At 45.7% G+C, this 25647-nt stretch overlaps 1 protein-coding gene across 6 annotated transcripts in view; it reads left to right on the top strand.

Moving 5' to 3' along the window:
• The window catches only part of PARD3B (par-3 family cell polarity regulator beta), a 981548-nt gene extending 963324 nt beyond the window's left edge, over positions 1 to 18224 (top strand). For all 6 annotated transcript variants that reach the window (XM_049106749.1, XM_049106751.1, XM_049106754.1 and 3 more), the window contains one exon: positions 13588 to 18224. In XM_049106749.1, the coding sequence (XP_048962706.1) occupies positions 13588 to 13942 (355 nt within the window). In that variant the 3' untranslated portion in view covers positions 13943 to 18224. The remainder of the gene's footprint in view (positions 1 to 13587) is intronic.
• Positions 18225 to 25647: the final 7423 nt, after the last annotated feature.

Genomic DNA, 25647 nt, shown 5'->3' on the forward strand with positions numbered 1-25647 from the left:
CTGACATTGCTCAAGAAGTTTCCAAGAGGAGCATCTGATTGAGAAATAAGGGATCGAGAGAAATGAGAGCTGGGACGGGTAAGATCTGACACTTAAACTCAAGAGCACCTCCTTGGCCTCTGAGGGTTTCTGCCCAGCATCCTGCAGGTTTTTAGCTGCCCCTTGTCATCAGAGGTTCGTCCTTTGCCACCGTCCCCATCTCTCCGTCACTCATATATCCAGCTCTTCTAGATTCCTCCAACGCAACTGCTCATCAGAACCCTTTGCTAGGGTGGGCGTCCCGGGGCACTTCCTCAGCGCTGAGCATATGTGCCCTCTCTGGTCTTTCATCTGTTTCTTTGTCCCCTCGGCTGGTTGGTTAAGATGCCAGACGATACACATTGAGCCTCATACCTTTCTGTAGGTGCTTGGTGCTCGGGGGGTTCCTATACCACTGTCACCAGATGGCCCTCTGGGCTAGGCTAACGTTATGAGTTTCGTCTGTCCAGATTCAGAACTATAGAGGAACGATGAGAGGATTATTTCTTAATTTGGCTTCTAAAAGCAATTCTGAGTGCCTGCCCCTGACAAATGAAATTTTCCCCTGGAGCTATTTCTTTCCACGAGAAATAGTACCTAGAGAGGAACAAATGGATTTAAATGTAGTATTTTCCACCATCTTGATTTTCCAGGTTATTTTTTAATGGTGGTGATGAAAGTAATTAACAATTTAATCCATTTGTTGTTGCTGCTGCTGCTGATACTTTTTTTTTAAACGTCCACTGAGTGTGTTCCATGCCTGCTTACAAGGGACTGTAAAAAATCGCTAAAATCCAGCAGGTATTTTTCTGTTTCTGGTTTTACCAAATCGTAGTTCACTAAACCTCCCTTAACTTAATCAACTAAGTAGAGAATTCCCCAATGAGATGTTAGGGCAGGATAAGTATGTTGTAAATAAAACAATTAAAGGGCTAGTTTACACCTCATCAACTTGCTTAACCACCTGATAACAGTTAACTACAGACTTTCCTCATAAAACGCACGGAGCAAGGAGGTTAGTTAGAGTCCACGTTTTCAGAAAGGGGACACACCTTCCCTTTCTTTACCTGAGGTCTGGGGTTCCTGGGCCAGGGGTTTGCACAGTATCGTCTTGTTGGCCAGGACAATATCTGCATGACGCCTCTCATGAGGAATGCAAATTCCCATCCAGAAATCCCATGAGGCAAGGCAGGCTTCCCTTCATAACTATAACCTTTGAGACACCGGAGTCATATAAGATCTTAGATTGTTTTTACCCCAACTTTTCCCCAGCGTGCTTTCAGTCATATCACTGCACTCTCTCTTGTGAGAAGAAAAGCACGTATTACTTTACAGATGGAGAAACCAAGGCAGAGATAAGTGAAGAAGTCCAGCCAGGGGCCCCAGCAGAGGTCAGGCTGAAATGCAGCAATGTGACCGCAAGTTGGTTTGGATGGGAGCCTGTGTGGTTTCCCGGAAGGGTCCTGACATTGTAACCCTGGGTGACTCACTGGGAGCCACCTATTCATTTTACAGAGTTGAAGATAAGGTCTAAGAGAGTAAAATGGCTGGTCTGAAACCCCTGGGATATGATCCAGTCTTTGCAGTTGCTACCTGGGGTCCCTTCTCCACACTGCAGCTCTCTCTTGCACAGAGGCCTTGACGGAGAATTTATTTTTAAAGATTTACAGGTGGACCATAATGGTAACAGAAATTTCAGTGTACTTCCCAGGTGGGGAATTTGGATAACGTGCACCTGTAAAGCGGAGGCTGTGACCTGAGTGCGGCAATGCAGAAATGGGGGAGGCGGGGGCGTATTCCCATGAAGCAAGGGCTGTGGCCCTAAGAGCTTTAGGGGTAGGTGGGAGCCTTCCAGGAAAGAAGCAAGCAGGAGGACAGCCTGAGGAGGACTAAGCCTTACCCTCCGGGGGTAGCTCCAGCTGAATATCATCTTAAAGGAAGGCAAAGCCTGAATTTAAAGAAACAAGAAAGCTGAATTTTTATGTGAAAGCCCTCAATATTCAGATGTCGGCTACTAGCTGAATTTTTTTTAAATGTGTGAAGCCCTTTCTCTCTCCACATATATATACATACATATACATGTATATCCATGCCATACAAGAATACTGAATATAGTGAATATAAATACATATAAATGTATGTGGTGTGTGTATATATATACATACACACATTCATTGTATAGACCTGTAGGTTGCAATGTGTGTTGGAGGATTTCCTGCACCAATGCATACTAATGTGGAGTGGGACATAAGGGGTCTGTGAGCACTCGCTCATAAATTTTAGATTTCCTTACAAATTTATTTACTTGCTCATTCTAGGTCTTGGGGCAGGTACCTTAAACTCCATATAGAAGGTGCAGTTTTATTTTTTTTTAAATGACTTATTGTGACTTCAAATTCAGCAAGTATCGAGGATCTCAGTGTCATTGATATGTATATTCTTACTCAGTTTCTGCAAGGGGAGGAAAGACAGTCATACTACCCCCATTTTACGTGTGAGGTCACTGAGGTTCAGGAAGAGTCAAGGCACCTGGCTCGTATTTCTGTGAGGTCCCTTGCCCAGTCCCAGCGCCCTCTCTGTCTCGGAGTCCCCTACTCTCCCCGCTACACAGAAGTGCATCCCGAGAGCACCTCCCACCCTCACAGGCAGATGAGAGCTAGTTCCAGGAAGGCTGGCAGGCCTGAAGGCTTCGGGTGCACAACAGTAAAGGTGTACAGCCAGGAATCCCATCTCTCCTGAAGTTCGAAAACAAGCTGGCATGGGGCAAATGGTAAATAACATTTTATTTGGTAATGGCTCTTTAGTTTTAAATCACTTCGGCATTTACTTTTAATTAATTTCTTTAAATTAGACGACTCAAACATGTAAATATTTGCTTTTTTATGATAAGCTTTTATTTAAATTATTAAAGCTTCAGTTTCGTGACTAATTTGAAGAAGTGAAGTTGTCACCGTGCTGATAATAGACTGCATGTGCTAAAACAGAGGGAAATCACTTCATTTGGCACATAGGCTGGCACCAAATATGGCTGAGAGCAAGGCGGCACTCAGAGAAATAGAAGCCAGGGTGAATTTACAGTTTTCTTCAAATTGCTCAAGGAATAAATCAATAAATCAGGGAGTTAGAGAACAAATGTAGGATGAAATAACATCTGAAGGAGCTCACTCACAATAAAAGCTTGTCTTGCTCTGTCTTTTTTAAAAGCACTCATCAATGGCTCCGGATCCACATATTAGTTCACTAAAAGACCTGGAGGTGGGAGGGGATGGTGGAAAGGCTCAGGACAATAACTGTATAAGAACACTGGAGACAAAAAAAAAGAAGATGATGATGATGATGATGATGATGAAGACAGAGTCGTGATGAGAGCAGAGTAATTTCATAGCCCCAATCAGTGTGAGCTATGATAAGTCTTGATTTGCTAGCTGCCCAATTTTACCAGCATCAAAGGCAAGCATGGAACCCTAAGAAGCTGGACTGACGGGCTATACTACGGCAGAAAGGGAAATAACAAAGAATGCTCTGATTTCAATAAAAGGAGATTTGAAAGTAAAAGGCTTGTCATGGCATTAATAACCTGCCTTACCAGCCATGTAATGATCAGTGAGAGGATGAAGAGACCCAGGCCAGCCGGGCAAGCTCAGCGCTAGTCATCGGCACCTAAGACTCTCTTAATAACTTTTATTATTTGTTGAAAATCACTTCAACAATATAGTTCAGCAACCTTTGTGCTATAGATCCATTTCATCTGCAAAAACGAAAGCTGAATTGAATGTGATATTACATAGAACCTGTCATGCCAGTGCTATCTCCAAAGCTCTCTGCCCAATAACGAGCTGGATTCCAGACAGGCAGACTGAGTGAGGCCAGGGGCTAAGCTGCCTGCATGCCCACCGGGCCCAGCCTCGGGCTTTGGCACCTGCTTAGCACAGACAGGAGATGGAGACCCAGAATTACCCTCTGCACTTTGGTGAAAATTGTCATGAGGGCCTTCAACTCCACATCAAAATTGCTACGGGGAGGCCAAAAGTGCTTCCATTTATTATCTGGTGGAATTTGGAGCACAGGCCCATAGCCTCGCTGCTGGGCATCGAGGAGATTGTGAGACTATAAATTTCCAAATTCTACCCAAGTACAACTGTGGCTGAAACCATGACCAAAATCCAGACTACCCCTGACTGGAGCTCTGGGAGCAGGCCATACTTCCTAAAGTATGTCCCCCTTCAACAGAGGATGGGATCATGTCACTACCGAGAGCAGGATGAGGAAAGCCCTTTCCTCAGGAAGCCTGTACAAAGGTGAAACCCAGGCGGTATGTGGAGGTCCTGAGCTCAAACTCTTTCTACCCAAAGTGAATCGAGCTCTCCTCATCTTTATTTATTGTTTAAGATATTTATTTATTTATTTGAGAGAGAGAGAGCACAAGTGGGGAGGAGAGGGAGAAACAGGCTCCCACTGAGCAGGGAACCCAATACAGAACTCAATCCCAGGACCCCGGGATCATGACCTGAGCTGAAGGCAGATGGCCAACCAACTGAGCCACTTAGGTACCCCTGTCCTCATCTTTATTATTTTTTTAAGATTTTGTTTATTCATGAGAAACACAGAGAGGAGAGAGAGAGAGAGAGGCAGAGACTCAGAGGGAGAAGCAGGCACCATGCAGGGAGCCCTACGTGGGACTTGATCCTGGGTCTCCAGGATCACACGGTGGGCTGAAGGTGGTGCTAAACCGCTGAGCCACCTGGGCTGCCCTCTCCTCATCTTTATATTGGCCCCTGGTCTTTAACCACCTTATAAATTAAATACTAATACTAACATGCTCATTTCTTAAGGCAGAAAGTGAACCCAGAGTTTTAAGAAATACATAAGCCTCACCTAGTCTTCTGAATTTGAGAGAAAAGATTACCTGATGTTAAGGGAAAAAAGGAAGGGGGGCGGGGAACTTATGGCAGACCTTATATTCAGATACAAGCAAAAAATTCTTACCCCCTGTCAGGATTTAAATTTGAGAATATCACATCCAAAAAAGGTAAATGATCATCACACAGTCCCCAAAAGAAAACTGATCTCACCTGTCTTTACAAACTGTGCCATGTTTTCATTTGAGAGCAAGTACGATGTGTTCAAAATTGCTTCCAAGTTGGTGGCAACTGGCTTGATGGTCACAAAATTCAGCTGTCCTTTGGATTCTGGCTCTACGATGCTGAACTGCTCTTCTGTGAAGCTGGCCCACAGCTCCGCCTGCCTGTCTGCTAGTCCTAATATATTATTGCTAATCCAGCAGAAAGGAGATCTGAGCTGAAAGTAAGGTTGAACAGTGAGCATGGATAGCCAAGAACACTTAAAAGAGCATTTTCTAGAACCCAATGTTTGGCTGGAGAGTGGATGATAGAGAGGAGTCTCCATTTCTGGTATAGCTGACCATGTAGATTGTCATTCTCCAAAGGGACCACTGGAGGAGCAGATTTGGGGGAGGTAATTATTTAATTTTGTACCTGTAAGGTCTGAGGTGCCTAAGGAACCTCCAGGCAGAGTCATCCCACCCATCCCACAGGTAACTCACATCACTCTCCTCCAAATCCTACTGAATGAAAAAAAAATCACACTCCTAGTCCTCTCCACAGTGCCTCTGGCATTTGGGTCCTCCATGACCAGCCTCCAAATGGCCTCTCGACCCTGAACAGCTCCTTACCCACCCACTGTTCCCCAGGCAGCGTCAGCCAAATGTCTGCAGTTGCTCTCACCTACCACTCCTGGGCACATCGTGAGCAGTGAGAAGCAAGAGAGGTTAGAGGCTGCAGGGTCTAACTCAGTGGTTAAGCATGCAGCCTCCGAGTCAGTTGGCCTGGGCTTGAATCTGGGCCTTGCTACTTCCTGTGCGACTTGGGTCTAGTTACTTAACCTCTCTGTTCTTTAGTTGCCTTCCTTGCAAAGCAGGGATAGTCCTAGTACCTACCTTGTACAGCTGTCAAAAGGAACAAACACGTGAATGTGGAGAAAATGCTTAGGATGGAACCGGCCTGCTGTAGGCCCTCAGGAAAGTGCACCAGTGGCTTCAGACTCTGCGCTTCTAAATCAGGCTTCTGAAGCTTATTCCTGAGCTCATCAAGGATGGCAGTGGCACTCTTCTCAGCACTTACAGTCCTGCTTCTGAATTGCAGAGTAAGAAAATTGCAGTGGCAGGATTCTCTCAGGTCTAAAGGAAATAATGCAGAAAGAAGCCCTTCCCGACATGCGCACCTGCACACACACACACACACACACACATCACAACCACGGAAGTATTTAAAACTCCTTCACTGTGGTCCTTGCCCTTAGTGAAGAGGGATTCTGATGATCTAAGACTGTAGGTGGTTTACACCAAAATCTTCCTATTGCCCAGGCCTTAAAAATTAATGGCAGAGGAACAGGGGCAGGTGAAGATGTAGCCGTGATAGGAATATCTGACTATCTTCGGATAAAACACATGAGCATCTTATCCATAAATTGCATGTGCAACTCTGAAAATTTATATAATCTGAATTGATCAAGAAAAAGCAACCCTCGTGAACAGTGTGTTTTTTCCCCTAGAATGTCCTGTCTCAGGCAGTAACCATGGACAAGAAACCGTGTAGTGCTTCTCCTAAGGGGCAGGCAAAATTGTCTTTAGAATTCAGGACCCTTCACTCTTGAACCTGTTGGCCCTCCAAGTCTGACCTTGAAATGATGCCGTTGTCTCTTGCATGACAATTGGATGAAATCCTCAGTGTTTAGATAATGAAATTCTGAGACTACTGTTACCATAGAAAGGGAAAGATGATTTGAGTGGCCTGACAAGTTAGGATGATTTGTCCCTTTGGTTGCCATTCTCTTTAAATAAAAACTCTCCTGTGGTTAAAAGACCATAGGGTAATTACATGCAGCTATTGCTCAGATGGGTTTCATGACTTTTTTGTGGTCACTCACAACAGCCTGGCTTTCCACGGGATTCCTTCTCCTCATAAGCTTTCATGCAGCCCTTCCTAATTGTCCTCAGCACCCACTGGAAACCTCACACCCCCTCACAACGGAAGTTATTTTGGCAGGACCGTTTTTTTAGGGAATACCTCCCACCATATGAAAGGATGAAACACTCTTAGGGGCCCTTTTTCAGATAACATCTGCTAAAGGGTTACATCAGATCCCTTCTTTGTGGGACGTGCAGTTAGTTAGTAACTACGTTCTTGTGTTTACGGTCATTGTTGAAAAACATACACACACAAAGGAATTATGTGGGCGATTGACATTACTAACTTAAACTGTTATAGAAATGTCCTCTGAGCACTGAGTCATTATCATTCCACCTTCATTTTCTTCGCAAACATTTCCTTGGTGTTAACAAGGGCCAAAAGCATCTACCGATCAATCTCTTTTCACACCAGTTCTTAATAAACAGTAAGAGCCTTCTCCTCAAAACACAATGAGAAATGTGAGTGATGGAAAGGAGATTTTCTTCCAGAACCATTTCTATCATACTGGCCATCAAATGATCATTCTGCCTTATGATTCCATAAAATCTGCAGAAATCAACACTATGTAACGCACATGGCAGAGGGCTCTGCTTATCCTGGCCAACCACGCTCATGCCTGGATGGAGGGTGAAGGCTGGCAACTGGAAACCTGACACTGAAGGAATTCCAAACAAACTAAAAGCATCTCTGTCTGCATAACACAGGCAACTCAAGCGCCTGCAAGTGTATGAGTTTGTGCTGAGCTTCTTTTAGCTTTGCCATATTTGTAGAACTCTAGAGCAAAGCATCAGCTTCAGCTCAGCTGCTAAATAATCCACGCATGGCATGCTTGAGAGGAGAATGGCTTTGCCAGATGTCCACTTTCTGCCAAGGGGTACAAGTACCTCGATCAGCACCGGGAGTTTCACATCATGTTACTTCCTCCCATTTGAACCCCACATTTGGCCACCGTGGGCTGTTACCAAAAAAGGAAATCCACAAAGGCCACCTCGGAAGTTAAGAAATTGTCTTTGTTTTAGCTGCCAATAGCACGTGGTTACTTTACGGAAATTAAGAGGAGCGTTAGTCTGCCTTTTGGAAGCTTTGCTTTAAGTGAGAGACCCCATGCTTATGCCTAAGGTGGACACAGTCAGCTCTTCTCATAAATTCTTAATGACTTTCACACTTTTTTACTGCCTATCTTGTTTTCATGCCCGCTAATCTTATCCCTCCTCAGAGCAGACTCTCTTCTAGTCACTAATGTGTCTCAAGCTCAGTTGTTTCTCCCAGCTGCTCTTGAAACTCACCTGCCCTTCCTTCTCCTAAAAGGAGCTCACTGGATGGAAGACTGAAGCTCAGTGTTGAGGCATTTAGGTGAATTATGATCAGCCCTGCATTGCAAGGATTTGTTACTGATACTCGAGTTGAAGGTTGCAAATAATTTATTTTGATAGATTACAACAGACTTGGGTTTTCTCCCTCGATAATGTTGCTCCCACTCACTTGAATCCCCTTGTTCTTTCTTGAGTGGGAGGGAAGGGCGTTGTGTTCCCACAGGTGGTAGAGAAGTTTGCATAATCCTAGCTTCTGCCTCTCTTGGGCTCGAGTGGCTTATATGAAAGTCATCCATCATGCGTTTTCTGGTGAAGAAAAGGTTGGGAAGTGCTGTGACAGATGGGAAGTGGACCTCACCTCTATGTTTGGTTCATGTTTATCAGCCCTCAAGTCCAGGTACTTGCAGCTGTGGTGATTGCACCTGCCTTTCACCTTTGACATCACTTCCCTAAGGCCTTTATTTGAGACCCTGTGTATTTTTAAATACATACATTACAGTGTTCCTAGATTATTGTGTTTATGACAGAAACAAAGAAAATGTCTTTGCTGGATGATAATGAGCACAGTCCTTAACTGGTTCTTGAATAGATACACTTAACCTGTACTACTTAATCATGCTGACCTTACTAGTAAGTCGGGGTGATTAAATTTGAGCCCAAGATTTATTAAGCACATACTATGTTTCAAGTCTATAGAAGACAACAGAGTATACTTTTGTTCTGGGCCAACAAGACAAATATAATAACCCAAGCCCTGATAAAGCTTATAGTCTTTCGGTGTTGGACCCAACCCAACCCTTTTTTTTTCAGCCCACCATCTTTTTCTCCTTCCCTCCTTTCTTCTTTAAAAATTAGAGACCATATAATGTGCATGTAATGTACAACATGATGACTCTAGCTAACACTGCCTTATGATGTATAAGAAAGTTAAGGGTATAAATCTTAAGGGTTCTTATCACGAGGAGAATCTCTTCCCTTTATCATTTTCTTCTTTCTTTTCTTTTTGTCATATCTCTATGAGGAGATGGATGTTAGCTGAAACTATTGTGGTAATCATTTCACAATATCTGTAAATCAAGCCATCATGCTGTACACCTTAAACTTACACAGGGATGTATGTCAATTATTTCCCCCAATAAAATTGGGGGATTGGGGAAATGGAGACCAGTCTTACCTGGACCATTACCAATCTCTGGCTCTCATTGAGGGTCTGCTATTTCCTTTAACTTTTCTACCTACCGACCTATTGCCACTCCTTCCTCACGTCTGACCCTCTGTGGTTATTGTGCATGCTTATGGGATTTCAGTTTACCTTAAACCCTCTTTAACAAATTCAACACACCTTTATGGAGCACCTTGGATGTGCAAAGCCATGTGCTAAGCTCAGAGGGAGATCAGTAAATCTATGAGACTCAGTTCCTTGAAGATGCTTGCGCTCTAGTGCGGAATATAACTAGTCTCTCACCCACACGAGGTGAGAATGACCTACTGGGTGAGTGTAGAAAAAAGAAATTTTCTTTGCAGCTGAGGAGGAGAGGGGAGGTGAAAGCAGGGGCAGATGGGAAGATTCAGAATTGCTCATGGCCCTTCATCTATTCCAGTAAGTATAGCCACCTCATTCCTAGCTGAAAGGTTTTGCCACTGACTCAGTCTTTCCAATACTGAGCCCTTTCCCCATACAGGATTGTCCTAGCAAATGTAGGAGCTTGCCTTCCAGCCTTCCATAGAGTGAAGACTGGTGGTACCCCGGAGCTGGCTATCTTACCTGCTTAGCCTCTGATTTTCAGCCCCTTTTTTGTTTAATGAAAAACAGTGACACACTGAGCTGGCAAAAAGAGGAACATCTCATGTAAAGAAAGTGATTGTTATTGTTTCTTCACATATCAGCACCATGCAGTCTTGTCATGTTTAGGCTTACAGGTAAGCATTCATTATTGCATGCATCTGCATCTATGTGATTGGAAACTTTATAACTGAGATAGTTCCTATGAGTTTTCCAAACAAAAGCTGAAACCTTTTGGCTTCCAGAAACGAGCCTAATCAAGAATAAAATAGGAAAAAAGCAAACAGTGAAAAAGAAAAATAACCCCAAATTTAATAGATATTTTCATGATAGCTTCCTCAAAGAGTAATATCATAAAGAAAGCAAATATAGACTCGTTCCTTCTTCCTTAGGTAAATACAGTTCCTGAATGAGATTTTCAATTGAAAGTTTTCTAAGAAAAATAATAAAATAAAACTCCTGAGGTCACCTGCATAATGACGGGTCTCGAAGTATTAATACAGTTGCTGTTTGAGTCCTGTTTTCCTCATAGCCTCTGGAGGAGGCTGCCTCTAGGTTTCTCAGGGTTGGCCGGTAACATGTCACATCAGTCGCTGTGATAAGCACTTGTTAGGCCCCAGAATCAGTTGGTTTCTGTGCTTTCCTACAGACACTAAATTTCACCCAAATAAAGAAACTACGAAAGGGGAACTCAAAGTCAACAAAGCTAAAATTTCAGCTCCTTATTCTTTCTTTATCAGGTTAATGAGGAGGGCTGCATTTTTCCCCCCTGTTTAAAAATCTTCCTTTTGTGTGTGTGCATGTCAGTGTGTCTGTGTGCATATATACACACACACACAATATTCACAAGCCCTTCGAAGTTGCTCTGGCAAAAGTCTGTAGGAAAGGCTTGATTTTGAGGAAAAAGTTATTATAAACAATAGCAGCCCCCCCCATCAAAGAAAGAAAATTTTTCCAGCACTCTTTGAACCTTAAACATTGTTTTTATAGGCCAGCTCATTGTTTTTCTTCTCTATGAAAAATTAAAAACAATAACTGTTTTGATGAGTTCTCCGGGAAAAGACAGTTTCCATGATTTCATTTCTTGACAAAGAACAGCTACCTCACTTGGTTTCTGCCCCATGTAAGCAAACTCCCAGCTGTAAAACCTCCCATCAGAGGAAGGGACACGGGACCACAAGACTCTCCCCACCTGCCCGGGGAGACCGGCTGCCCCCCAGGTGTGAGAGGTGGATGAGTCGCAGGGGTGAGGTGTGGGAGAAGAGATAACGACTGCCCCCCACCGTGTGGGCGCAGCCTGTGCTGTCACAGCAACATTCAGGGTGGCATCTGCCGTCACCACTTGATCTGGGTTGTCTCTTCAAAAATTAAAAAAAAATAATAAAAAAAAACAAGGTGTGCCTGTCTTTTATAATGTTCTGTTTAAAAGGAGAGAAATCTCCGTGGAGAGAACAGGACCCTAAAAGTCCAAGGCCTGGAATTCCTCCTTTCTCTCTTTCCATTTTAAACAGGAAACATTCCCACTAAGAGGGTCCGGAGGGAGCATTGGTTGTGTGTTCATTTTAAGGCAGATAATGTTTGTGTGTTGCAAATGTCAGTGATTTATCCCAAGGGCTTAAAATGAGTGCAGAAAAACCACATGTTTCACTTCATGCAGAGAAATGGCTTCAGTAGATTTCGAGAGAAAGCACAGGTTTAGGATATTTTTTTAAGTGTTTCGGAAATCTCTAACATGAACCAAAAGGAAATAGAAATGAGAGCGGGGGGGGGGGGGCGGTTGTGGAGCGAGGGGAGGCTTAAAATATTTTATGACAAAAGATACAATGAATGCTGGAAGTTTTGTAAATCAAAAGTAAAATTCTAAAGGAAAGGGAAGATGTAACCCTGATCCTTGATTTCCCAAGGCTGGAGTGACAGATTATGCATTTGTGCTCTATTTGTCATGGGCAATTTACAATAGAGCAAAGCAAACTGCACTGAATAATAGCAGTTGATGCTATAATAACTTGTACACAAACAATTTAATTTTTTTATCTGAAAACTCTAACTAAATTACCCCAAGCTCAAGGATCTTTCATTATTCTACGTAGCCAAATTAAGACATCAAAAAGTAGAGAGCGAGTTCTATTGTTCACCCTTATGAATGTGTGTTCACAATGCTACTTTCCGCATGCACCCAAGCTTGGAGCTTGTCAAACCTTCATTGATTTGGGGGAACTTACAGAGCTATTTTAACATCCAGCTCTGCAGATTACAGGGTGATTTTGACCCTCATTGACAGTGCTTGATTAACCGCAGACACTGTATTCTTATAGCTATGTCATTTCTTTCAAGTGCTCTACCAATTTGTGCTCTGACATTGAAGAGCTTTTCATTAATTATTATTGTTGCTCCCCCCCCCCTTTAAAACATTATAAAAGGGAGAGTGCTAGAAAGTGGGAAGGATCCAGTGATGGTAGTGGTGAATATGCACACAGAAGGTTTATAGGATTTTAAGAGCCGCAACAGAACTCATCTGTTTAACCCCAGGCTAGATAAGATGCAGTCATCTGTACATTGTTTAGAGACGCATTGCTTCTGTTTCAGCAAATGGTTCAGAGAATGCTTGTGGTCTGAGTAGAGAGATCCAGACAGGGTCACTTTCTGTGAGTGTTTATTCTTGCCCTGGACCTTTCCGTGTGCCTACTCATTACACAACGCAACTTACAGCTGGTTCGGCTCTTCGCAGTCTGCTACCGGCCTGGTGGTGCTTCTTGACTTTGTAATAGAATTGCTTTAGATCGAGGTCCTAGCTGGCTAATTCCCAGCCCTGGGTTAGGACTTTTCGCAGGAATTGTAGAGAGGGGAGGGCACATAGGGATGTGAAAGAAGCTGGCCGGAGTTAGACCAAGAATATGGCCCATTGTAAATAGCACCCCACAGACCGAGCAGAAAAGTGAGGACAGTCCATGGGAACTGTGTAACTCTGAAGAACCTGTGCACTTCTACCTCCAGGTCTGTGACAGGCTTCAGTGAGGCAGCGAAGGGGAGGGGTCAAGTCACCCCAGCCTTAAGAGAGCCAAAGTCTACCTTGCTTAGAAAACCAGTTTGGCCACTATACCAAAGGCCAACACACGGTGGTTTAAACCAGGTGGAAGTATAGATTTCTCTCTCCTGCACCAATCGGAGTGTAAGCAGTCCTGCTGACATGTGGCTCCCTGGTGTCCAGGACTTGGGCCTTTGCCCTCTTGTTGTTCGACCTTCTCAGCACGTGGCTCTCTCCTTATAGTGTAGAATGGCCACTCCGACGGCCAGCAGGAAGCAGAGAGGGGAAGAAGAAAATTCACCCTCTCCTTTTTAAGGACGCACATCACTCCTCTTCATGCACCATGGGCCAGACCTGGTCTATGACCACACCTAACTACACAAGAGGCTGAGCAATGGGGTCTTCAGCTGGGCGGCCTGCTTAATAGCTGCTGATCTGTGTCTGTTCTTCTCTTTTCAGGGGAGGACCAGCCGATCCTATAGACTATCTGACGGCAGCACCTCGAGGGCTCTACAAGGAAAGGGAGCTTCCATATTACCCTGGGGCTCATCCCGTGCACCCTCCCAAAGGGAGCTACCTCCGTCCCCCGGATCTGAGGGTTGCAGACCTCCGGTATCCTCAGTATTACCCTCCTCCGCCAGCCCCCCAGCCTAAAGGACCCTTCCGACAAGATGTTCCACCTTCCCCTCCTCAGCACCACAGAGTGGCCTACCAGGAAATGGGTAGACCAGGGCCCCGAGGGGGCAGCCCAGACCAGTACCCCTACCGCGCCCAGGATCCCAGGCAGAAGAACCCCATGACTGCAGCCGTGTAGCTGAATACCACCGAGCTCAGCCCAGCCCAGAAGGGCGACATCTGACATCACCTTCGCCCTCCCTAGACTCTTAAGGCCTTCCTCCTGTCCAGAAGTCTCCATGGTACAGATAGGTTTTGCTCACCGAGGTTGCAACACTTGACTGCTGACCAGAGGGGAAAAGGAGAGGACAGGAGGGTGGGAGAGAAAGGACAGGAGTCACAAAGACAGCACTGCCTGGGATTTGAAATATGTTTAGAATCTCTCAGTTGAGGGCAAGTGGCAGTTGAGCAGGCAAATACCAATGGAAACATAGCACACGGGGCCTCCCTGGCGTACATGAGCCGCACAGAATGGGCAACACGGAGGCAGTCTCAGAGGCTCAGCCTCAGCCCCCTTATTAAAGTTAAGTCTGAAGCGTGGCTGCAAATATGGGCGTCTTCAATGAGGAGGGTTTTTTTTTTTTTCATTGAGAAAACAAAATAACAGCAAACATGACTTGTGATCTCCTTGAAATGTTTATACCCAGAGGAAGACTGCATTTCTCTCTTTGCAGAATTTCCCAGGCTCCCAGTACCACTTGTTTGGTTATGAGTATCTTAGATTTCCTTGCTTTTTATATTTAAAAGAAAATCAGATATGAATGCAGTATTAGTGTCCTGGGAGAATGTGCAAAACTAGTCAGAGCTTCCAGAAGGAATATATTCTGAGGGCCAGGTTGAGAGGGCCAAAACTCCCGTGGTCCTCCTCCCCAAGTTCCAGGCATGATAACACAGAGATATCCAACTTCATAATCCTCCCCAAATCTCCTGCCTGTAATTACTGTAACTGGAGCCTCTACTTTAAGGCTCCCACTTGAGGGCTAAAATGTAATTGGGAAAGAGAGGGCCCCACTGGTTAGGTCGCACAGGAAGTGATGCCCTGGAGATGTCAATTCATTGCACAATCAGTGCCAAATAGTGCCATCTGCACCTGGGGACAGGGAAGGGCTGATGTGGCCATTGGGCGTGATAACCAGGAGGTAGTAGATGGCAGTGACTGTGTGTGTGTGTATGTGTGTGTGTGTGTGTGAAGGCACGTGAGTTACCAGTATGGAGAATGTGAGATAAAAATGCTTCCTGAAAAGTTTGATGAGGAAGGAAATAAAAAGGAAAAAAAATCAGAAGGGAAAGGAAAAGAGTTATAAAATGTGATCATGATCTGTCTGCTGTATTTCAGTAACAAAAATCAGGGCATCTCCAATTGGGAATAGAAAGTCTTAACGGCTCTGAAAAGCTGACACCCCACCCTCCAAAACCCATCACATCCCCTTTGAGTTTTGCAGGGATTTTCTACTTACTCCAGTAGGACTTCTGACACTTCCAACCTGACCCAAGTGAGGACACAACAAAAGCCTGAGACGCAGCAAAACTCAGGAGCAGCAGCGTGAATTGTTCACAGTGACGCTCAAGAGACTTTAAGTCTCTGCCACTCCTTCTCCATTCCCTCCAAAAAAAAAAGTCTTGAGTTCAATTTAGACACATTTTGCCTGAGATTAGAATACCTCTGACTGACAGGGTTTAATAAATTATAATATTATTGAATATATGGAATATCCAATCCCATTTAGTCTTTTTAGTTTTTTAATTTAAAATAAGAGTTCTGTTTCCAGGAATGAAGCAGCCGCTGGTTGTAGACATAAACAGTGTCATTTACTGGACTTTCAGAGGTATCATTTTCTAAACCACGGTTTACTGATGGCCATCTTAAAAATAGACTGTCAAGCTGGTTTGGGCCACCTGCCACTTCTCTCAAGCTGGCACCCGACCCCGTTTGCAGTCCGTGTGAGGACACGGAGGGTCTCGAGCCCTGGACACCTAGAGGTCACGTCCAGGTGAGCTGCAGGGCTTCTCCACCAGCATGCTGAAGGACATTTTCCCCTCAAACTAAATGAACTTCCAGGAAGAAAATGACAAAGCGAGGGCCGTGCAACGTGTTTAGGAGCACTAAAAATCAGCTCTTCAGTGGGTCTCATAGTTTAACCAGATTTCTCTAGGCTGTTGAACATAGCGGAGCCAGAAGTCTCCTTCTGGGTCAAGGCCAAGGCTGCACGAGGGGCAGCCAGAGGCGGTAGGAGAAGCTGAGATTTGGTGCATACTGGAGGCACAGCCCTCGTTGGAAGCATGCCCATGTTTTCACCACGTCGCCACCTTGGGAGCACCGTACCTCCAGCTTACGGGCTCAGGACATGCTGCTCCAAACATGGTTTTGTGTTGTCTACACAGTCAATAGAACACTGGCTAATCCCGAGGGGGCAGCCAGAGATGCAAAGGTACTATTAACATAGGCCAAAAATAGAGCAGTTTCCTTTTCTTGCTTGAAGTGTAACACGTGCCCTATTTGACCCTGCCCCGAAGAAGCTAACGTGTGTGGTGTGACAGAGGCTCTGCAAGCCAAGCCACAATTAAGAACAGCTCGAATGTAAGCTCTATAAATGCCCGTGTACCAACCCGCCACTTGTCACCGCAGAGCTCTTTCCCAGTATCTAAGAGAACATGTTGTTTAGAGTATTCAGAAGACCAGGCTGTAATCAGTAGGTGCCCAGTAGCAGGAAATAGCCCCCGGTTTGTTTTTGGCCTTGGAAAGACTCAATCAGGTGTCTGCTGGCTGCTCCGAATACTCCTAACCCCTCAGGGACAGAGTGGCACGGTGAGCGGCAAACCCACCAACACACACCCACCTGCTCCCCATCTGACTGCTGGGTTGCTGAGGCCTCGAAATGATGTTTGGGCCTCCAGTCACTAGCTATTTTAAGGAGCTCTGTTTTATCCCTTTCTGCAGGAGGAGAGAGAGGAAAGGGAGCAGATCGTTGAAAACTTTGAGGTGCAGGAGCATTCAGTCCTCTGTCAGGGAAAGAAACGCTGCATCTCACTAACCCCTTGTGCCATCAGACTGTGGCAGTGTCACTCTGGGTTGAAAATTGCTTCCCCACAATATCAAAGCAGTGGATGAAAGGCAATCTCAAAGACAGGAGCATCTTCTTAAGTCATAATTGAGTAACAAACAAAAATTGGAAAATGAAATTACCATGAAGCTCGTTATTCTTAGATTTATAGGTCAACGTGCATTGACCTCCACGGGACGGCGTGGAGCAAAGATTTTATAGTCAAGAGTGGGGTAGACCCACTGTCACCCCATGAAGCCAACTGTGCCTGCTGCTCGATAAAGGAGGTTTGTGGCTTCGTTGTAGCTTTATTTGTGCCACCAACTAGATAAAATTACAACATGATTCATTATTCCCTTAAAGATTTGTGACCTTGTTGAGCTGTCTTCAGAAAAAAATGCACCTGACAACTTCAGAAGTTGTCATGCCTAAAGTCTAAATACATAAGGATCCAGCCTTTAAAAAGCATTTGTTCCCCCTAACCTATAACCCCAGCATCTGCTTTCTTTGGAGAAACATCTTAGCCTTTCAGGGGGATAGATCTGCAGAGTTTGGATAGGAATGTGTGTCTATAAAATTCCCATAGGCATTGAACTCAGAAAATCCACAATGAACCGCCTTCAAAATTGGTGCTAAATTGGGTAGACACCCTACTGCTTTCTGAGTCCAGGAGCAACAAAAAGTCCAGATTTAGTGCAATTAGGTGGGAGGGAGTTGGATCCAGAAACAGCCACAGGAGTCTTTCTCTGCACACCCAGTTCTCAACCGACTTAGTTGGAAAGGATGCCACAATGAGACCAGAAAGAGGAGTCTCCATAAAGTATCCCTACAAAGTCACCTCTCTGGAAAAAAAAAAAAAAAGAGAGAATAAAAGGTAGATATCTAAAATAAGCCTAGAATCTCATATGCAGCTACTACTTCTAAGGGAAACTCTCTTCTCCCTCATGTCCTTAAATAGTAATAGAATCACACAGCGCCTGACTTTTAAAGATGGGCTTAACTCCCCAGCCTGGAGTGCCGAGTGAACTAACCCCAAAGACTGGCTCCTGACTCAGCTCTGAGAGAGTGTGCTCTTCCCTCTGTGCTGACAGCCGCGCTGTTTACTACTGGAACATAAAAACAAGCCCTACTGTTTATACAGTCACTTCTCCTAGTGTTTTCCTGTGCTTTTATGACACCAAGTCTGTTCATAAGTTCTGAAGATAAATTATGTGAGATCCTATTTTGGCATATGGGGGTGGAGAATGAATTCTTTACAGACTTTTTAGGATGATCCCATTTGTACCACAGAAAACATTTTGGATGTTGTTATATATGAATATATAAATTTTTCTTGTTTTATTTTGCATTAAAATAAAGCTTTATTCAGTCAGTAAGACACCAAGGTGTTGGTTTTCACTCTGTTGGTTTCAGGATTTGATGAATGAACAGGTTAGTCTGGTCCTGATGACCCTTGAACAGCAAAGTCACGTGGCAGAGGACATAATGAAAAAGCCTGTCGCATACGGGGCTCCCCAAAAAACACGCAAGATGGAGACGAGCAAGCAGACTGTTTATTTGAGAGAGGACTTGGGGGTCGATACCCACAGAAGGCAGAGCAAGAAAGAAGGGCCGGGCAGAGGGAGAAGCTGAGCCGTGATGTGCTCCCAGCTTAGGCCTCAGCCACCTCCACAGGGAAACCTGGAGCAATCGTGACCCTCCAGACTTGTCCCAACTCGGGACCAAGGAGCTGGACCATTGCCACCACTGTCTCAGTCAGTGGGTATTGGCTACCCCCGCAAGGAGGTGAGAGCCAGGACCGGGCAGTCCTCTTCAGGTGAGGCAATCCCCAAGGGGGGCTGACAGCTGGGGACAATCTTTGAGAGGTCTTCACTGTGGTTGGGAAACTTGTCCTTATTTATTTTTTTAAGGTGTATTTATTTACTTATTTGACAAGAGGAGTAGTAAAGAACCCCAAGCAAACATGGAGCCTGACGCAGGGCTCAATCCCACAACACTGAGATCATGACCTGAGCTGAAATGAAGAGTCAGATGCTTAACGGAGCCACCCAGGGGCCCGAAACTGTCCTTCATTCTTAAGGGGGATTTGGACGTCTCATCACAGCTTCCTCCTCTGCTGACTCCTCCTCTCTCACGCGGGCAACACTCTTACGTCGCCTAAGGAAACATGATCCTGAGTGGGTTCTCCTTGCAACCATCCCTCCATTTCCCAAGCTTCTTTACTGGCTTGTTCTCCGACCTCCCTAGACTGTCCTGCAAGTTCACTCACAGCCAAGATTTCAACTGCCATCTCTGGAGAGATGTGCTCACAATCTCCAGCTCAGATCTGTCTCCCAGGCACATGCATTTCCACTTTCCCATCGGTTGCCCCCCACCCCCCACCCCTTGAACTTTCCACAGATCCTTTGGCCTCAACACACTCAAACTGAAAGCATAGAAGTTTTCTCAGAATTCTGTCCTGGCCAATGGCATCACCGTGTTCACGGTTACAAACCAGAAACCTGGAAATTATCCTTGACTTCCCATTTACAACTCTGAGCCTTCCTCCCACCCACCCCCATCTGAAACGTTGGAAGGCCAGCAGTTCCACCCCGTCGGTGCATGCTTCCTGACTGCTGCCTTGGCTCAGCTTCTTGCGTCTCACCCAGCCTCTTCACCAGCCTTCTCTATGACCTACCTCTGACCGTGCTTCCTTCCAAACCACCTCTATACTATACAGACTCAGCCCCTGCTTTGGTAAATAAAATTTGATTGGAATATGTACCTACCCATTTGCTTATATATCCTTTAGAACTCTTCCATGCTACTATATCAATCTCTGCTCTCTCCTGCCAAAGGAATTTTTCTGAAGTGGAGATCAGACCATGTGTGTTACTCTTCCAGAGGCAGCGTAGTCTTATTGAAAGACACTGGGTTGGGGTTGGTTTTTGTTTTAAAGATTTGTTAGCGAGCATAAGTGGGGGGAGTGGCAGGGAGAGAGAGAGGAAGAAGCCTGCTTCCTGCTGAGCTGAGAGCCCAATGTGGGGGCTCAATCCCAGGACCCTGGGGTCATGACCTGAGCCAAAGGCAGATGCTTAACCGACTGAGCCACCCAGGCACCCTAAACACATCGGTTTTGAAAACAGGCAGACCTGGATCTAAAACTGGTCCAAGCACGAATCAGTTATGTAAATACTTCGCTCTCTAGACCTCAACTTTACCATTTGTGGAATGGAACCACTACACATCTTATGGGATTGTTTTGAGAATTGACTCACATGACATATATAGGGATTCCAGAGCCGGTTTAAGCCAGCTCCCGAGAGCCAAAGGTTCACATCTCTCCCCAACTCCACGCTAAATGATGCCACGTTGGTAGCTTGAAATAGGCCATGCTGGAAGCATTTACAACACAGAAATCAGCATAGTCTACAGATCAAGGCTTTTTCTTTCCCCCCCAAAGAGGCAATTGCTCAACATTTACTCACACTCCACTGTAGACGATATATCCAGCAGTCAAGGAAAATTAATTCTTGCCCCACATTCACACACATTCTCATGCACACACATATGCTCACAAACACACACATATATACGCTCCTTAAAATCTTTGTGTGGCTCCCTCCTACTTACAGCCTGAAGTCGAAAGCCCAAAGCCCTCCAGAATCAGTCCCCTGTGCCTCACCCTCTTCATGTCTTGTTGCTCCTAGTTTTACATCTTGTGCTACTGTTATTTCCAAATTACTTTTATTTATTTGAGCCAGGTGTGCACTTCCCAGCTCTGTACCATGGCAACACACGATAAACATAGCTGCTCCATGTGTCCTGCGTCTTATGGATCCTCATTCATCTAACCCTCAAGACCCAGATCAAGCAGCTCTTTCTCTATGAAGACTTCAAGGCAGAAATTGGAGATTGGGGCAGCTCCGGTGGCACAGCGGTTTAGCACCGCTTGCAGCCCAGGGTGTGATCCTGGGGACCTGCAATCGAGTCCCACATCGGGCTCCCTGCATGGAACCTGCTTCTCCCTCTGCCTGTGTCTCTGCCTCACTCTCTCTCTCTCTCTCTGTGTGTGTCTCATGAATAAATAAATAAAATCTTAAAAAAAAAAAAAAGAAATTGGAGATTGGCTCCCTCACACCCATCGCACCCTCATGCAGCAGGGTCTGCTGCAGTGCCGGGTGCTCGCACTGGAGACCACATTTTCCAGCTTTCCTCATAACTGTGGTTCCACATTTGGCCCAGCTCAGACCAAACACTCTGGAGGATGGAACTGAGGATGAGGCATGCTTCTGCTGGCAAACAGGGTAACAGAGGCATCTGGTTTCCTGCAAAAATGTCCGGCCACTCACTTCCTGGGGGTGGAGAGGCTATGAGAGGACCATCCATTGTGTTAGCATGGATCACAGCTGAGGCAACGTGATTCTGAGCCAACGGTCGGGGTGTCTTCCCATCTTCAAAAAGCAACAGCTTCAGTGAGCCAGATCTGTTATGTTGCTCAGAGATGTACTCCTGGAAGCCCTGCCTAGAGCTTGCTTCTCCAGCCCTTCTAAGAATCTCCCAGGCGCCTAACTGTCCACCTTAAATCCCTTTCGGCTTGCTAGAAGGGATTCAGTTATCTGCAACCAACCTCACCAAGATTCCTTCTGCAGCCCTCCTCCTGAGCCAGACTAGGTAATTCCACCCTGAATGTTAGCGAGATACTTTCTGCAGATCCTCAATAAAACTTTTATTACCTCTATTACAATGATTAGTTTCCATGTCTGTGTGGCCTTCGGAAGAGTATCGTATTTGTAACACATTGCCTGGCTCTGACTATATGCTTAAGAAATATTTGCTGAATTCATTTGAATGAAGAAATGAGGTGTGAGGGTTCTTTTTCTGAATTGCTGTACTGCTGACGTTCCACCTTGCAGCTCAAACCATAAATCTCAAAGTCCTGTTGTTAAAGATCGCCCGGTATTAATCCTGAGGTAAAAGGTGTTAGCTCACGTGGGCAGGCCAGATTCTAATTTAAAACACGAAGCAGGCTAGGAGATTGTAAATGCAATGGGTAATGCATTATTTAGAGAGTAAAGAGAGACTTAAGTAAAGAGAAAATGTATTACTTGCAACCTACTAAGATGGAAATACTTTTAGTGACACATGATTACTATTATTATTGTATAATTCCTTGGATTTTAGGCAGGTGCTTTGCAACCACTTGCATTACTTGTTCCTTTCAACAGCTGTGGGTGGTGAGTTGGATGGTTCCCTGACTTTCCATGAGGAAACTGAGTCCTACAGACAATGGTACTAAAATAAAAATTTAATGAATGCTATTTAGGCGTATCCAAAGAAACTAGAGATTACTTTGTGTCTTGACAACTGAGATTTCTTTTTTCACGGTCATGTTTATTCTCACCAATTATTGTTTACAGTGCATGCTGAATGTTTCATGATCACAGTAATTTTTGTTTCTCATATCGTCAAAGAACATCAGCTTCATGCTTACTTTACCTCTGGAGAAACTGAGGCATGAAGAAGCCAACCAGGTTATTGAGGGTCACCCAAAGGAGAAAGTTGCATTTCTCTTTATACATTAAATATTTTTGGGGGGGATCCCTGGGTGGCTCAGCGGTTTGGTTCCTGCCTTTGGCCCAGGGTGCAATCCTGGAGTCCTGGGATCGAGTCCTGCGTCAGGGTCCTGGCATGGAGCCTGTTTCTCCCTCTGCCTGTGTCTCTGCCTCTCTCTCTCTCTCTATGTCTATCATGAATAAATAAATAAAATCTTTTTTAAAAAATGATAAATAAATAAATATTTTTTTGAGAACCCACTATGTTTCTGGCACTCTGTGCTACCTCCTGAGTGGGCTCGCTGCTTTGTGGTGTGGGTGGGTGCCTCGCCACCTGACATGACAAGCTCTTTCCTCAGCACGTGGCCAGTGTACATCATACCTGTGCTTTCCTAATCACCGGCCTCTCGGAGGTCATCAGGCTTGGACCCTGTCCTTTGCAAGAGGAGGGGAGATGCTTCAGCTGTCAATGGTGAACGTTCAATTATCATCCTTTCCGCTGAAGCTTTATTTGGCTGCTTATAACTGACCCTCCCAAACCAGCCCAAACACCACAGAAAAATAGCTTTAACTGGACTTCATAGCTCTTCTGTATCATCAGTGAAATAAGTACAAAAATGAACTGAGCTTCGATTGTCGCCCATGTACATTGTAAAGTGCCGCAGAGGTTCCCAGACATGGACAAGGCTTGGACTCTGCCCTCGAGGACCTGCAGGTCAAGTTGGAGAGGAAATCGTGTTCACAAAGGACAAAAACCCAAAGCTGGAAGTGGTGAATGCTGGAGGGGCGCTACGCTGCCAGCGATGCCTGACTTTTGACTTTGGGTGTAGATCGGGTAAGTTTTATGGAAGATTCAACATCCGAAGTGGCCTGAAAGGATGAGAAGAATGTCGACAGGCCGGCAAGGAGGGTATTGGCTTTCCAGCTACAGAATGCAAGCCGCCACGCAGAGACAGGCAACCACCAACTGCGTGTGATTTGGGGCCAAGGTGGGCAGAGGGGAATACGGATTGTGTGATGGGGGGTGGGAGGAAGGAAGTTATTACTAATCATGGTTAATGTTATTCCATGCTTAGCAAGTGCCAGATACTGTCCTAAATGATTTTCATAATTTACCTCATTTAATCCTCAAATTCCATGAGAAAATAGAGCCTTAAATCAATCAATAACTTGCCCTTGGAATTTCAGAGCCTATGAGAATAAGTGACTTCAGGACACCAGGGACTTAGGCACTTGGTTTTGGGGGGGAGGGGGAATCACTCCACAAAACAGTGTTTAAATGAAACTGGCCCAGATGAAAGCACTATGCAAATTGAACTGGAAAAATTCGTCAAATCAGCAGCTCTTACTAAAGAGGGGAGAGCTAATATTTACTGAGTATCCAGGAGCTGTGAGAGGTGCTTCCCCTACATTCTTCTCATTTCTTCTTCACATCAAGGAAGAGGGCACACTAACCCCATTTTACAGGTGAGACTTGGATCAGCTGTGGTTGGTAAAGTGGCCAGTAAATCCAGCTCAGGACCCACAATTCCCCTTGCTGCCTAAGTGGAGATTAAAAGCCAAACTTGGGACGCCTGGGTGGCTCAGGGGTTGAGCATCTGCCTTTGGCTCAGGTCATGATCCCAGTCCCGAGATGGAGTCCCACCCACATCGGGCTCCCTGCATGGAGCCTGCTTCTCTCTCTGCCTGTGTCTCCGCCCTTCTCTCTCTCTGTGTGTCTCTCATAAATAAATTTTTTTTAAATCTTAAAAAAAAAAAAAGCCAACTCGGTGCCATTTCTTTTAATTCTTCGAAGCCTCCATTGTTGATTACTATCTAAAGTGTGTGCAACGTTGAAGAAAATTCAGAACGTGTAAATGCAGATTTTGACATTTGAGACTCAAAGAAACAGGCAGCCTTGTGTTAGTTCCACTATATATTAAATTATAATCTATGTAGACAGCAGTTTTGAAAGGTATCCAGACAAATAAGTTGTACTTCTGGCTGAAGTCAGACAGGTAGATGAAACTTTGATGACTTAATTCCCCCAACTACTAAAAGTATAAACAGACCAGGACTCGGCGTTGGAAAGAGGCTGCCAGAAAATTTATTAAGAGCAGTAAAGTGCGGGGCCATAATTTCAACAGGTTCTCTCACTTCTCTGCCTAATTGTTTTCCAAGGTTTCTGGGCCGAACCATTCAGCCTTCTCATCACCTGGGATTGTGCGTGCTCCTGGGGTATAGTGCAGCGTGCGGCCACCTCCGGCCTCCGGTGGCCGCTGTAGTGTCGCTCAGAGCTGTCGATGGGCCCCGGAGCCCCCGGGCCACCGTGCGCCTTGCGGGCCGGCCTGGCCTGCGGTCAGGGAGCTCAGCCCCAGCCAGGTGCCTCCGGAGGGCGGCTCGTGGCCCTGGGATTCCTCCCCCGGCCACGCTCCCTCCGCTCTCCCACCTCCACTCAAAATGCCTTTGATAAGCAGCACTTGGGGTGGTTGGCAAGTGGAGCCCCGGCTTTGTGTCCTCCCACCACCCGGCCTCCCTCCCGCCTCCAGGTGCGCGCCCTGCTCTGCGGGTGGCCTTTCAGTATCTGCTTTTCTCCTGACCCTCTCTTGACCTTCGCAGTGTGACTGTGTTTGGCCTGGGGCTGTGCCTCTTCGCGGGGATTTTTTTTTTTTCCCAGCCAGGCTTTAAAAGGGAAGCCTCAGAGAGGTGCAGCCACACTGCTGCGAGACCCACTTTCAAAGGCTCCTGCTCTCCGGGCCGCGTTCTGCAAAATCAAGGCCGCGTTCTGCAAAATCAAGGCCGCGTTCTGCAAAATCAAGGCCGCGTTCTGCAAAATCAAGGCCGTGTTCTGCAAACTCAAGGCCGCGTTCTGCAAACTCAAGGCCGCATTCTGCAAACTCAAGGCCGTGTTCTGCAAACTCAAGGCCGTGTTCTGCAAACTCAAGGCCGTGTTCTGCAAACTCAAGGCCGTGTTCTGCAAACTCAAGGCCATGTTCTGCAAACTCAAGGCCGTGTTCTGCAAACTCACAGGATGCGGGCCCGGTGCAGCACAGCCGTGGACACAGGAGCATCTGCAGGTGAATGACTCTTAGAGGTGTTGCAGGTGCAAACCTGTCCCAGAACTTTCCTGCGCTGATACAGCGCCCCCTCCCCCAGCACACGACCCAGGCCTGTGCCAGGTAAGGCTGGCGGCAGGGAAACCTGAGTATTCCCTGCTGCCGGGGCCGCCCATGCTGTTTTGAGAAGCAGTGAGGTCCTTCCCGAGGACCCGGCATCAGGACATCTCTGCC

Source organism: Canis lupus, chromosome 37 (assembly GCF_003254725.2).
Source record: "Canis lupus dingo isolate Sandy chromosome 37, ASM325472v2, whole genome shotgun sequence".
Classification (NCBI taxonomy): Eukaryota; Metazoa; Chordata; class Mammalia; order Carnivora; family Canidae; genus Canis; species Canis lupus.